Source organism: Lactuca serriola, chromosome 9 (genome assembly GCF_051521515.1).
Source record: "Lactuca serriola cultivar US96UC23 chromosome 9, Lser_US96UC23_V15, whole genome shotgun sequence".
Classification (NCBI taxonomy): domain Eukaryota; kingdom Viridiplantae; phylum Streptophyta; class Magnoliopsida; order Asterales; family Asteraceae; genus Lactuca; species Lactuca serriola.
This window is the reverse complement of record NC_136416.1, coordinates 168,998,822-169,013,242: the sequence shown is the minus strand read 5'-3', so window position 1 is coordinate 169,013,242 and position 14,421 is coordinate 168,998,822. Positions and strand designations below refer to the sequence as shown.

Below are 14,421 nucleotides of genomic sequence, written 5' to 3'. Positions count from 1 at the left end.
GACAAAAAAAGACATGTTTAAGATAGATGAGAGGTATATTGGTAATTTACTATTTTTAGCTGATGAAAAGTTGGGAAAAACCAGGTAATCGTGACTTTTCAAAAAGACTAAAATTACTCTATGGGAAAAGTCATTTACAAAAGTCCTTTTCCTTTTACCAAACATCTTTTGGGACTTTTTCTAAAAGATAAAGTCAAAAGTCATTTAAAAAGCTAAGCCAAACACTCTCATACTATAGTTCTTGTTATTGTTTTCGGTTTTTAGAACATTATGGTCCTTCTAGTAAAATAATGATTATATTACCCTTTTAGTAAAAAAAAATGTTAAGTAAAAGAAAAGCAGCCTATCTTCCTCTGTTTCTTTATATGGCAACTCATTTTATATTTCATAGAATTTTAATTTCAAAGTTTTTTTTCTAATTAAGAAGTAGTTTGAAATTTTAATGAATTTATAAAATGTTGGTTCATATAGTAGAAAAATATTATATAAATGGTCCATGTCACGAAAGACTATAGAAATATTGCATGTGTAGAAATAGCTTATAAAATAAAAAATGATTCCAATGGCTGTAAATGATTATAGATTTGGTCCTTTGTAAGAAAAGATTACTAAAATGGTCCTATTTAGGAAAATATTATATAAATGTAAAATGTTACCTGTAATGTTTTGCTTTCATTTGTTAGTCTACTTTAAAAATCTAACATGATATAAATTAAAACCATAATCATCTTTAATGAGATCGAAAAAAATTGGGCATTAAAATTGATATTTTAGAAAACGATAAGGACAATTTATGAAAGATTTGTGTAAAATTATTAACTGCAACCCTTTTTTGTTTTACTAGTGGCACACACAGTCGTCGCCTCCATAATCAACCTCCGTTTCTCAATCGCTTCTAACCAACAAAATCATCGGTCCGTCATGTTTGACCGCCGGCGACGACCGTCATATTTGACCCCGGCGACGGCCACGACCTACAGATTATCCACCGATTTTCATTTGATTTACATGGCTTTCTCAAGGTACGTGGCAATCAACTTATTACTTAGCATCGTAATCGTTCCTTTTCTTTTGATGTATTGATGTTTGTTCTCCCAATGTAAAGATAATATATGAATATAATATGTGGATGTGGATTAATCTTCGTATCAATAATCAGATTTCAAAACTTCATTTGAAATGATCAATAGTTTGATCTGTTGATGCAACAGATCAACTGGTATGTTTGATTTTGAAGTAGAAAAGTTAATTCGGCAAGAATTTGTGTCGCGATTCGATTCAAAATTCATGTATTGATGATGGATGGAGACAACTTATGAACACTTACAGGATTAGTGTTAGTGTTGTTTATCTTGTGGATCGACATCCATGGAAATAATACAGAGCATGCTTCTAAAATCTAACAGTATTTGGACCAAAGCAACTCATATCCATGGCTTTCTTCATTGATTCCTCTTTTCCTCTCTTCACTCTGAATTTACTAGTTGTAATCACCGCCGACAAACAATAAGAAATTTTCGTAAGAGGTCTGTTCCACCGTGCAACACCTTGATCTTTCAATGCCTCAACCGAACCGATGGTAGCGGCCACCACCCAAGATTTCCTTACTGCATCACTAATCATCCTCCCTCGTGTGTGATTCCGTCGATAGAATCCGATCGTGTTAGTGTGACTGTTTTGGTTTGGGAATTGAGTGAATGGGGTATAAATGGAGGGAGAGGGAGATGCGCATCATGTGTTCGACGAAATGACAAAATGAAAAATGCAGCTTTCATGTCTTGTGGGTTGCTCCCACTTAGCCTTGGAATTAAAGTTGATTAAGTGATCCATGGATTCTCTATTGTGTTGTATATGTTTATATTCTCATGTGAGTTAATTTTCAAATAAGACACTAGTAAAGATGTTTATTTTTTATTATGTATATAAAACAAATTGTAACTAATGTATTGTACTTTTGATGAATGGGTTGATCATTAAATTAATTATCGTTCATTGTTTATATAATTTCATTGTCTATACAACTGAGGATGCATTACATGGTATAGTGATTTGAAATGTGGATGAACAATAGATGTTTGATGATAGAATTCCAAAAATTTGATTTGTATAGAAAATAGTGACAAAATCATCCCACTTTGCAAAAGTCATATGTAACATATCAAAATATGTTTCAGGCTGAACGGTGTAGGTGTGGTTTCGAATGCAGTTTGTCACTTAAGATGTGGCAAACACCGTGTTGGTTTTCTGATTCTGAGTGTGGTTTATCTCTTCTCGACTAGAAAGAGTCGAGTCTTTCTCCATCTTCTCTCACCGTCTCCTCTATCTCTCTCTCTTCTTCCTTTCTTCTCCATCACTCCATCACTCTTTGTCCATGGTTTCAAAATGGATGTCACACCACAATCTTATGTGGAGTTGAGGTGGAGATTTTTCATATGGTGGAACAATGGCATGACTAACATCTAGTCCAACTTAAAAATATGAAGAAAAAAAATCAAATATAAAAGGCAAGGTTAAGAGTATACAATTAAAGAAAAAAAAACTTTACAATGAGAAATACAAAACGTACTAAAACCAACCAAATATACAAAATATGAAATTATCTATCAAATTAGTTAACTCAAAATTGACAGAATGGAAAAAAAAAAATATATGAAGTTATCTATCAAATTAGTTAACTCAAATCTGACAGAATGGAAAAAAAAAATTAATGGATCGATGAATCAAGACGACCCTTGTAACATCATTTCCTCTGTGGAATGCAATTTACTTTGATGATGATGTGTACACGTGAATTCTCCGAATACTTATAACATTGTACTGATATTAACCAAATCATGTATACATGTTAATTAGCCAAATGGGTTTAAAAATGCCATCGTTTAAACATTCTATTTTCATGATGATTAATAAGATTTTAATTTCACTGTTTTAGCATTATTTTAGAATTCTATTTTTTTTTCACTTTTATAGCATCTTACTTTCATGATGGTGTGTAATAGCGTATCTTTTTTAAAAATTTTAGCATTGTATCTAGTCTCTTATCTACATACTTTGCTCCAAAAAACAGCATGGTTACAAAATATCATGTGTAGCAACGTACGTTTTTACAATTTACAAATAAAAAGAAAATTAAATACTCAATGATTTACTTTACTATTCGGTCACAAACACACAAACCAAAAAAAAACATCCAAAAGACATTCTACGATAGTTCTTGTTCCTGTTTCTGGTTTTTAGAACATTATGGTATTTGTTGCAAAATAATTATTACATTACACTTCTTGTAAAAAAATGTTAATTAAAAGAAAAACAACCTATCCGTTTGTTTGTTTATATGGCAACTCATTTTCATATTTCATACCATAGAATTTTAATTTCAACGTTTTTTTTTTTCTAATTAAGAAGTACTTTAAATTTTTAATCAATTTATAAAATTTTGGTTAATATGATAGAAAATTATCATATAAATGATCCATGTGCATAGAAATAAATAACTTATAAAAAAATGTTCCTTATGGTTGTAAATGAATATAGATTTGGTCCTTGTGTAAAAATAAAATGGTCACTATTTTGAAAAATATTACAATAATACCTATAATGTTTTACTTTCATTTGTTTTTCTTACTAGGGAAGTCTACTTTGTAAATGATAGAAATTAAAACTATATGGATCTTTAATGAGATTGAAAATTATTGGTCATTAAAATTGATATTTTAGAAAACCATAAGGACTATTTATGAAGATTTGTGTAAAATTATTATCATCAAGCGGGCACATCTCCGCAACCCTTTTGTTTTACCAGTGGTACGAATCCGACGAACCCGCAGTCGTCGCCTCCACAATCAACCTCCGTTTCTCAATCGCTTCTACACAACAAAATCATCAAACCGTCATGTTTGACCGCCGGCGACGTCCACGGCGACAGCAACAAAGAAGATGATTCGATGTTTCAGCTGGTGAAAATGCCGGCATGTATCCTCTTTTGCCTACAGATTATCCACCGATTTTCATCTGATTTACATGGCCTTCTCAAGGTACATAGCAATCAACTTATTACTTAGCATCGTAATCGTTTCCATTCTTTTGATGTATTGATATTTGTTCGCCCAATGTTTTCTATGCAAAATCTCTGTTAATTATTCAACTACTATCGATTAATTGAAGAACCATGTCAATCAGAACTCATATGCATGTCTCGATGGTTTTGGCATCTTGATTGACTGCGTTGTAGTGTAAGCGCATAATCTTAGCACGTATTGGGTATTATAAGTTTATATTCCTATGATTTTAATCAAGAACATTAGAAGTCAGGATTGTAGTTGTTGACCTTTTGTTCATCATTTTGATCATACAATCTCACATAATTGACATGATATAAAGGTGCTTAATTAACATGATGCAGGTTGTTAGCAGTTTCCAGCATTAGAAGGGCAGCAAATTCCCTTCTTCCAATTAAAGCTAATAATCATACACTCCAATTAACAGTTGCCTTTCGCCACTCCTATAGACTCTATTCACAACATAAGGCTCTCAACAGAGGCCTTTCTTGTTATGAATCAAAGAAAAGTTTATGGAGTTGTAGAAATTTTCAAAGATTCTATTTCATATCAACAAGTAGTAAAGTCTCACACCATGCTCAAATGGCATGGAAAAGGTTTTCCCAAATCTATACCTACAATGTGCCAATCCAACCAATGAATAGAATCACATGTGCTATAAGCTTTGCTTTAACTAGATCCCAACTCATTGCTCCTGGGATATTAGCCTTTTTAGTAGGAGAACTCACATGGAAACGAAAAACATTAGCAGAAGCAGAAGGGTTTTACAAAAATGATCTTTTCACTTTCACACAAGATGGACATGTTTACTTAACCTCATTCATCTTCTCTTTTATAGAACTCATACTCTTATGTCTTAGAGCAATTTACTTATCTTTCCTCTTCACACCATGCATAGCCATGGCTCCTTTTGCTGATTCCTTTGGACCTAAATTTCGTCTGACATGGCTACAATGCGTCCACCACACTTTAGAAAAAGCGGGACCCGCGTTCATCAAATGGGGTCAATGGGCTGCTTCAAGACCCGATCTTTTCCCTAATGATCTTTGCATAAAACTCACAGAGCTTCAAACAAATGCTCCAGCTCATACCTATGCACACACAAAGAACACTATTGAAAAAGCATTCGGGCGTCGATTATTTGAAATATTTGAAAACTTTGAGGAAGATCCGGTAGCTTCCGGAAGCATAGCACAAGTTCATAGAGCAACCTTAAAGTTTCGCCACCCTGGACAAAAAATCAAACCCATTCTTGTTGCTGTTAAAGTTAGACATCCAGGAGTTAGTGAAAGAATCAGAAGGGATTTCATAATTTTAAATTTATTTGCAAAAATTTCATCTTTTCTCCCAAATTTAAAATGGTTAAGACTCGAAGAAAGCATACAACAGTTTGCTGTTTTTATGATGTCACAAGTTGATCTTGCAAGAGAAGCTGCTCATTTAAGTCGATTTATTTACAATTTCAGAAGATGGAAAGACGTGTCATTTCCTAGGCCTTTGTATCCACTTGTACATCCTGCTATTTTAGTGGAAACTTTTGAACAAGGTGAAAATATATTGCATTATGTTGATGCACTTGATGGAAATGTTGGAATTAAAACTGGGCTTGCTCATATTGGAACTCATGCTCTTCTGAAGATGCTTTTGGTGGACAACTTTATCCATGCAGACATGCATCCAGGGAATATTCTAGTAAGGGTAACTCAGGGAAAAGTTACAGATACAGGGCTTTTTAAATCAAAGCCTCATGTAATTTTCCTTGATGTTGGTATGACTGCTGAACTCTGTAAAAAAGATAGATTAAATCTGATTGAGTTTTTTAAAGCTGTCGCTCTTCAAGATGGACGTGCTGCTGCAGAACACACACTTAAATTTTCAAAACATCAAAACTGCCCGAATCCCACAGCTTTCATTAAGGTATTAAAGATTTTGGAGTAAATTACATGAATGGTCCCTATGGTTTGGGGTAATTTGCACGTTTGGTCCCTAACTTATTTTTTTAACTCGGAAGGTCCTTAATGTTTGTTTTTGTTGCGCGCTTGGTCCCTGTCTTACCTAAAAATACTATTTTGCCTTTGATGGTCTTTTTAGGTAAGACAGGGACCAAGCGCGCAACAAAAACAAACATTAGGGACCTTCCGAGTTAAAAAAATAAGTTAGGGACCAAACGTGCAAATTACCCCAAACTATAGGGACCATTCGTGTAACAATGTGATGCAACACAGGATGTTGAGAAATCGTTTATGTCATGGAGTTGTGGGGAGGGTGAGTTGTTAAATCCTGCACAATGTATGCAACAGTTGCTTGAGCAAGTTAGGAGGCATAGAGTTAATATTGATGGGAATGTTTGCACTGTGATTGTCACCACTTTAGTTTTGGAGGTAATTTTTATATAGTAAAAGAAATATAAATAATAATAATAATAATAATAAAATATATATGTTTGGAATTATGTAGTTTATATTTTTATGCAGAGTTGGCAGAGGAAACTTGATCCGGAGTATGATGTGATGAACACATTGCAAAATATTTTGTTTAAAACCGATTTGGTGGAGTCTCTTTTCTATACAATTGAAGGCCTCATGGCTCCATAAAAAAAAAAAAAAAAAAAGGTGCCATTCATCCCCCATAAAAAAATTCATGTCATTTTTGTTCATTTTGAATTCTATAATGTAATAATAATCCTCATGAATTAAAAAAGAAAAACAAAAACAAAGTACTACATGATCTTGTTATATTTTTTCATCAAAGCTGAAGACTGAAGTTGGGTAACTAATCCAAAAGAGTAAATAACAATTGTAACTATTTCTTAATCTATTAATTTAATAGAAAAAAATATTAGTTATAATAGTTATGCTTCTGAATTTTTAAGGTCGATGCTTTATGGTAACATATGATACTCGTATATATCACGTGTTAAAAAGGAACCCAATCTAAAGTTTCTCCAACTTATTTCATGGCCTTTAGGTGCAATCAATCGTAAACTTTTCTGAAACTTGAACAGGGTAAAACCCGATCTAGATCACCCTTTTGAGTTGATGGTTAACATTGTTTTTTGGAAAACGAACTATCTATCTCTATTGTTTTCAAATGGCCACAAATGCATTTTCTTCTGTTAAATAGTAACGAAATTATTTTTCATGTGCCATACCAGGTTGGTTACAACTTACAAGTCAACTTTTATTTTCACAATTTTCGTTTTATTTTTGAACTTTATTACAAATTTTGTCAAAAGTTTTTTTATATAAATAAATTTGCCTTAAAATTAGTTTTTTTTTTACAAATTTACATTTTTTACCAAAAAAAAAAATTGAAACTTTACGCTTTTTTTAAAAAAAAAACATCATAAATGGTCCCTGTGGTTTCCCAAATTTGAAGTTTAGTCCTCGTGGTTTAAAAACATGTTAGATAGTCAATGTGCTTTCAAAACTTTTGACGATTGGACCTTATTAATAATTCCGTTAAGTTTTGTCCGTTAATTGAAGGGTATTTTCGTCATTTCACGACCACAGAGACCATCTATGATGTTTGTATTTATTTAAGAGAAAAAAATAATATACAAAAGGGATCTCTCTCTCTCTCTCTCTCTCTCCATAATATTTCTTCTATATTTAAACCATTTTCCTTAATTAACCATTTCAAACAAACCCAACAACAACAATCTAAAATCAAAAAACAAATCAAAGATATGTATGTGTTTGTCGGTTAGTGTTGTCTCAATAATAATTTCAAACAAACCCACCAACAACAATTGAGATGGAAGAAGAGGGAAAGAAAAATAACAAACACAACAACAACAAATTTCTTGGAATCTAATTTTGAAATTCACAAGAACATATATATCCAAACAAATTTCTTGATTTCTTCTAAAATCCCTTTTTTTGGACATTCGATTTTGGATCTACGTGTTCTTGGACCTCCGATTTTGCTCTATAACTCAATTCAGATTTCATCTCCTTCCATAGAATCCCGTAGAATAGAAATCAGTTCAAAACTCGATTTCAAAAGGTCAAGCCTTCTAGATCAAAAATCGATTCAAAGAAAAATCTGTTGGAGATTTCAAGAAGATGATAGTGTTGTATATTTGGCAATTAATGTTTCTGAATCGAGGTGGAGGTAGACGGAGACAAAGTTTTGTTGAGAAATCGATATCTTGTCTTAAAATTTCATTTCGTTTTCAGGGTTTTGTTGAGATATAGGCTTTGCAGCGCCGCCTGCCATGGAGGTTATCTCCGGATTTGTAGAGGTAGGGTTTGCAGCGATGGTGACTTGTGGATTTCACGATTTTGATTCAAAAAGCACTGCCTACCATGGAGGTTATCATTTTTTAACATAATATGGGTAAACATTTCTTTCTCTGAATAATCGCAAAAAATGAAGGTCAATTCTTCAAATCTTGAAGAACATATGAATTTCACGATCGAATCAAAACCTAGAAACATGAATCGAGTTGTAACAATAATTGTGAAATTGAGTTGTAACACTAATTGTGAAGAACAAATGGATTTCCGTGGATCTTACTTACACGTATACTTGCTTTATCAAGTTAATTTCTTGTTTCGGTGACTTAACATCGGAGTTCAGATCATCAACCTCCCATCCCCACCACCGTCAACCTCCCACCACTATCTTCAACCTCAAAATCGAAGTTCAAATCTTTCTCTTCATCCTCAAAATATGGGTAAACCTTTCTTTCTCTGAATAATAACCTACGGAGAGAGAGAGAGAGAGAGAGAGAGAGAGAGAGAGAGAGAGAGAGAGAGAGAGAGAGAGAGAGAGAGAGAGAGAGAGAGAGAGACCTTTTGCATATTATTTTATTTTTATCTTTTTTTTTTAAAATAAGTGAAAACATCATAAATGGTCCATGTAGTCGTTAAATGACGAAAATGTCATTCGGTTAACGGACGAAACTTAACGTAGTTAGCAAAATGACCATTTATCAAAAGTTTTGAAAACATAGAAACCATCTATGATGTTTTTAAACCATGAGGACTAAACTTTAGATCTGAGGAAACCACAAAGATCATTTATGATGTTTTTTTTTCTTTTTTTTTTATATTTTTCTACCGTTTTTTACATTGTTTTTTTTCCACATTTAATCTACGATTACCTAAAACACTTTTAGATCAGGTCGAATTGATTTTTTTTTTTAAAAATTATAACTACTATTTGCTCTTCATTTTTTTTTTAAAATTAATGACAATTCTTGAATATATACGTTACACGTGAAAGAACATAGTAAACATAACATGTTTTAATGATCGACGAAGGTCCAAATACTTTATGTTTGGGTTTTCATTATATGGATGCTAAAGTGGGTGTATAAACATAAATGGGTGTATATACATAAATGAAATATTGGATGTCGCAATTCCCAAACTCGCAGTCGACCTCACGTAGAGTTCAATACTAGTTTACCTTACCCAATTGAAATCAACACACTAAGTAACAAGAACCTAAAAAATCGTTTAGTCGTCTATTGAGTATATTTAAAAGATGAATAAAGATAAATGGACATTGTCAAACAAATTGACGATATAAAGTATTTTAAGCATAACTCCGATTAGCAGAATTATTCATCATTTTTCATCTCCTCGGTTAGAAGGTGTCGACCCTCAGTAAAGATACTTGTGTCATTTTTGTTTCTTTCGATTTCTACAATGTAATCTTTAGAAATAGAATTTTTCATAACAAAATGAAGTACTATCATTAAAAAGAATAAACATACCAGTAGAATTAAGAGAGGTGTCATCAACTTTAATGTACACTTATCAGAAAAGAACTCAAAACATAATTGAGTGCAGGGTTGACGAAACACCGTGATTTACAGCTGAGATTCATCAACGCTGCACTCAATGACGTTTTAAGTTCTCTGAATATCCGTGTATCCCATCTCTCTCATAGGTTGGGTATGGGTTTATATGTTTATTTATACATATTTATGAGTCAAAGTACAAGAAGTCGTTGACATATGTACTACTCATCAAAGATGCATTGTACTACCTTTATCCGTTGTGGTACATGTGATTTTGCTAATTGTACTCTCTTTTTTTTCTATATTTTTTTGTCTTAATTCTTAACTTTCTTTTTTATACTACACAAACAATGCGATATATATATATATATATATATATATATATATATATATATATATATATATATATATATATATATATATATATATATATATATATATATATATATATATATAATTTAACTTAGACCGTCCTTATTTTGTTTAACATAGTATGTTTTATTCCTGAATTACGATTCTGTTGCGAACTTAGTCTATTTCAAAACTGAAATGATCATAATATTTTTATGTTTTTATTTTTCAATTAATTTAATGCTTTTTATTATTATTATCAATTAAAAAAAATTGAGGGTCGCCTTCACTTTCCCTACTTTCGGTGTGTTACTCAGAAAAACACAAACACACACTCGATGAGAGGGGAAAGGAAAGCCAACTTGTCGGACAATCTCCGGCCACCATCACCATCTCCGCCTTCCGACGAACCTTCTCTCCCATATATCACCATCTCTAGCCAACTCTCTCACCCCCACTCACATCCCAACCATCGATGTTGAATCCATTTCCAACAACTTTTGAAGTCGTCTTGCTGGAGAAGTTGACCTAGCAGAGCCGAGAGGCTTCATCGCCACTTATGTGCTTAAACCACTTGTGTTATGAGACGCCATCGTCACCATAGATTACGTTGAAATCGAACGTTGCCTGAAACCCTAACTATCGCAACCTCCATTCGAAAACTTAAATCTAAGGTGATGGTTATGTATATCTGCGATGGTGGTGACCGTGGCTCTTCCAGATGCACATTAGAAGAGATAAAGGGATGTGGCGACGATTAGGGTTTGGGTTTTTACATTCAAGATGGCGATGACGATTAGGGTTTGGGTCTATTGATCTCTTCTTCTTCTCCGACCATTCGACCACATTGCCATCAACGAGTTGTGATATATCCTTATCGCATTTTCAACCATTATTTGTCGGTCTGTTCTTTTTTGGTCCATATTTGCTAGAAAAAATGGAGCTTTAAGAGAGATAGAAAGGAGTACAACAGAGAGAATGGTGAAGTTCTTAGAGAAAAATGGAGTTTTTCCTTTTCAATCCAGAGTTGTCGGAGATGTTTGGGGTTGCGGCAATGTTTTGGAGTCGCCGAAATATTAAAGTTGGTGACCCATGCTAGCCAACGGTGGTGTTGGTCAATGGTGAAGCGACAATATATTAAATTAAACAATTTTTTTTAATATATAAATAATTAATAATTAATAAATAATAAGGGCAAACTGGTGTTTTATGGCGTGTAAGAAAAAACAAATCAAAGGACGACCCAAGTTAATTTTTAAAAATAGGGACTAAACGTATGTTTTGGTATATGCACGAGGACGGATGATATAATTTACCCTAGAATTTAATTAGAAAAAATAGTTTTGAAACGGTAATTGCCTTTTTTTTTCTTTTTTTAAAGAAAACCTGGTTTATTTTCTTTAACCAGACAATCAATATTCATATTAGTTTTTCTATTTATGATTTTTTTAAGTTATCCCATGAACACTTATAATTGATAGGTTTGGGTATTTTTTGGATATTTAATTTTTCTATATGATCAATGATTCAAATTAGTTAGATACATGGAAAACAAATACATTAAAAATATCAAAATACATGCTAAATATTAAACGAAAGACATCATCAAAAAGAGAGAGAAACAAGGACCTAAACTACTCTATTATTCTGATTTTATGCGTCCACGATCTTCTATATGTCCCGTATCTGAGGCCATGTGTTATGTTGCAAACTAACCATTTTGTAATTTGTAGCTTTTCTATATTATGTGTATATTGGTATTTCTTTTCTATTTTATGTTGTAGGTGTAATATTGTGAAAGATGAAGGGTGTAGCTGTAACATATTTATGGTTGACAAGCGGGTTGCCGGGTCATAAGTGTGACACTTTTTTGTAGATTTTTTCTCTCCTTCTATCGTTGGATATTCTACTCTACTATAGCAACTACTTTTCAGTTTTCACATAAAGGCAAGATGAACAAAGTTTTAGCAACTACTTTAATTGAAAGATGAAGGGTGCAGTTTGTAACATATTTCCTACTCTACAATCTTGAGATTACACTCATATATCAAAGCTTTAGCAAACGATGAACATATTTTTGGATTGTCAATAACCAAATAACACTTATAGCAACTATTTTTCACATAAAGGCAAGTTCTGAAACATTTAAGGTATCTAAATAATGTAGTAGGATATTTGAGTAGGGTGATGGTGGAAATATGGATTTCTTATGCATCGTATATGTTCACTTTCCGAACTAATATTTTCACCTTATATCTAGGTTACAAGAAATTCAGCATAGGATAATCCAAAATGACACTTGTGTATTTAGATATAAAAACACAAGTCAGATCGTCAAAACACAAGCCAAATCGTCATAAGGTTCTAAGTTTGTGTTGAAAAAGAAGAGTTATCTATCATGGCTCAATTAATGAGTCATATTTATCCTAGACGGATTAGGGTTTCCTCTTCTATATTAGTTAAGAGAACCATGAATTTAAGAGAAAATTACAAATATTGCTAAAACCGTTAATTACTTTGTAGAAAATAGCAAAAAAACTCAAATTACAAAAAATAGTCATCAAAATCGCAAACAGATTAAGCTCATCTGCGATTTGACAAAGCCATCTGCGAACGTACAAGCCGCGTGCTTTAGCGACTTGTACGTTCGCAGATGGACTAGTTCATCTGCGATTTCACCTTCCATCTGCAATTTCATCTTTTTCGCAGGTATAAAAACGTAATTTTTTTTGTTTCATTTTCACACTTTTTCGTTGGAGAATTCTCTCTCTCTCTCTGAAAGCATTATGGATGATTTCATGACAATCCCGACAATACGCTAACCAATATTTATTTATTATATTAGAGAGGTTTTAAACAATTTTTCCAAAGAAATAACAACAAAAGTGATAATTTTTTGCAAGACTTTATATATAATATGGTTGTTTCGTAGTCAAACACTATCAATTTCATAGTAAAAAAAATCGTAGATGAACCGAGAGGAAATCACATTATTTATACTAGAAAAAATCAAAAAAAAAATATCATATGCGAACATACAAGTCGCTAAAGCATATATGTGTTTTAACGACTAGTACGTTCACAAATGGCTTGGTGAAATCGAAGATGGACTTAATTTGAGTTTTTTTGGTGAAGTCTGCGATTTTGATGGCTATTTTTATAATTTGGCTTTTTTTTTTGCTATTTTTTACAAAATAATTAACAGTTTTAGTTATATTTGTAATTTTTTCTGAATTTAATGAGATAATCAATGGTTACAAAAATTGATAAGACTTATCAATTTTACAATAATCACCCATTAGAATTTGGGTTTTTCATTATATAACTAATTTAAATTTTCGAAAACCTTTTAGGGCGGCGTTGCCCCTCGACCCTACCTACTGACCAGTCAGCAGGACCACCGCCAAGGACTTTGCCCCTAGGACCTTGCAAGGGGGCGTGACCCCTTTGACCCCCGTCTTTCTATCGTATCAGCTTATAATTCGATCTTATATAGTTATATATGTATGCACTCCATATTCACCAAACATATAATAGAGTACAAAACAATAAACCCCTTAACTCACATATCAGTCCCAATTATACAAAATGTCAAGTGACAATAAAATCACCAACAAATAACACTTATAGCAACTACTTTTCACACATTTTTGGAAATTCTAACTATTTTATGTATATAAAAAAGTGGGTTTATTTGTTGATTTATCATTTAAGATATTAATTTATAAAAAAGATATTTAGTGTTAATCTGTTTTGTAAAGACAATCTTATTCCATTTAGGCTATATGTTTGACAGAGTAAGCTTAAAAACTAGTTAATAAACTATCTCAAAATTGTAAAATGACATAAAAAAAACATTTAGAAAATTATGTTGTTTTATAAAAAAGAAAATAGAGTTATATTTGAGAATTTTTTGAAAAACTCAAGAACTTTGTTAAAACGTTAGTATGAGTAAGTTATCCTTTTTAAACACTATCTTATAGACCATTATTTGGTTTGCCAATCATAATATCAAAAAACTCAAAAAATAAGTTGAATGTGGCCTATCAAACATAACTTTTTGTATAATTCCTTTGTTTTTTTCTTTTTTGTTTAAAAAGTGTTCGGTTCAAATTCGTGTAATTGTAAGGTGATGTCATAGTACCTTTTAATATGAATTCCAAGGTTCTCAAGAAATCAAATTAGATTTGAATCATTTTTATCTTGTTAGGCTAACTCCAACCATCCACTATATTACACTATTTTTGTGTTCTGAAG

General features: G+C 32.2%; 1 protein-coding gene across 2 annotated transcripts; it reads left to right on the top strand.

The window, feature by feature from the left end:
• Window positions 1-3,767: 3,767 nt before the first annotated feature.
• Window positions 3,768-6,780, top strand: LOC145072397 (uncharacterized). 2 transcript variants are annotated; one of them, XM_079018810.1, is made up of 4 exons: window positions 3,772-4,034; window positions 4,403-5,975; window positions 6,284-6,439; window positions 6,533-6,780. In XM_079018810.1, the coding sequence occupies exons 1-4, from the start codon at window positions 4,021-4,023 to the stop codon at window positions 6,650-6,652; spliced, it is 1,863 nt and encodes a 620-aa protein (XP_078874936.1). In that variant the 5' UTR covers window positions 3,772-4,020; the 3' UTR covers window positions 6,653-6,780. The 2 variants fall into 2 exon arrangements, with proteins under 2 accessions (XP_078874937.1, XP_078874936.1); XM_079018811.1 differs by lacking the exons at window positions 6,284-6,439; window positions 6,533-6,780 and adding an exon at window positions 6,150-6,277 and having other exon boundaries at window positions 3,768-4,034.
• Window positions 6,781-14,421: the final 7,641 nt, after the last annotated feature.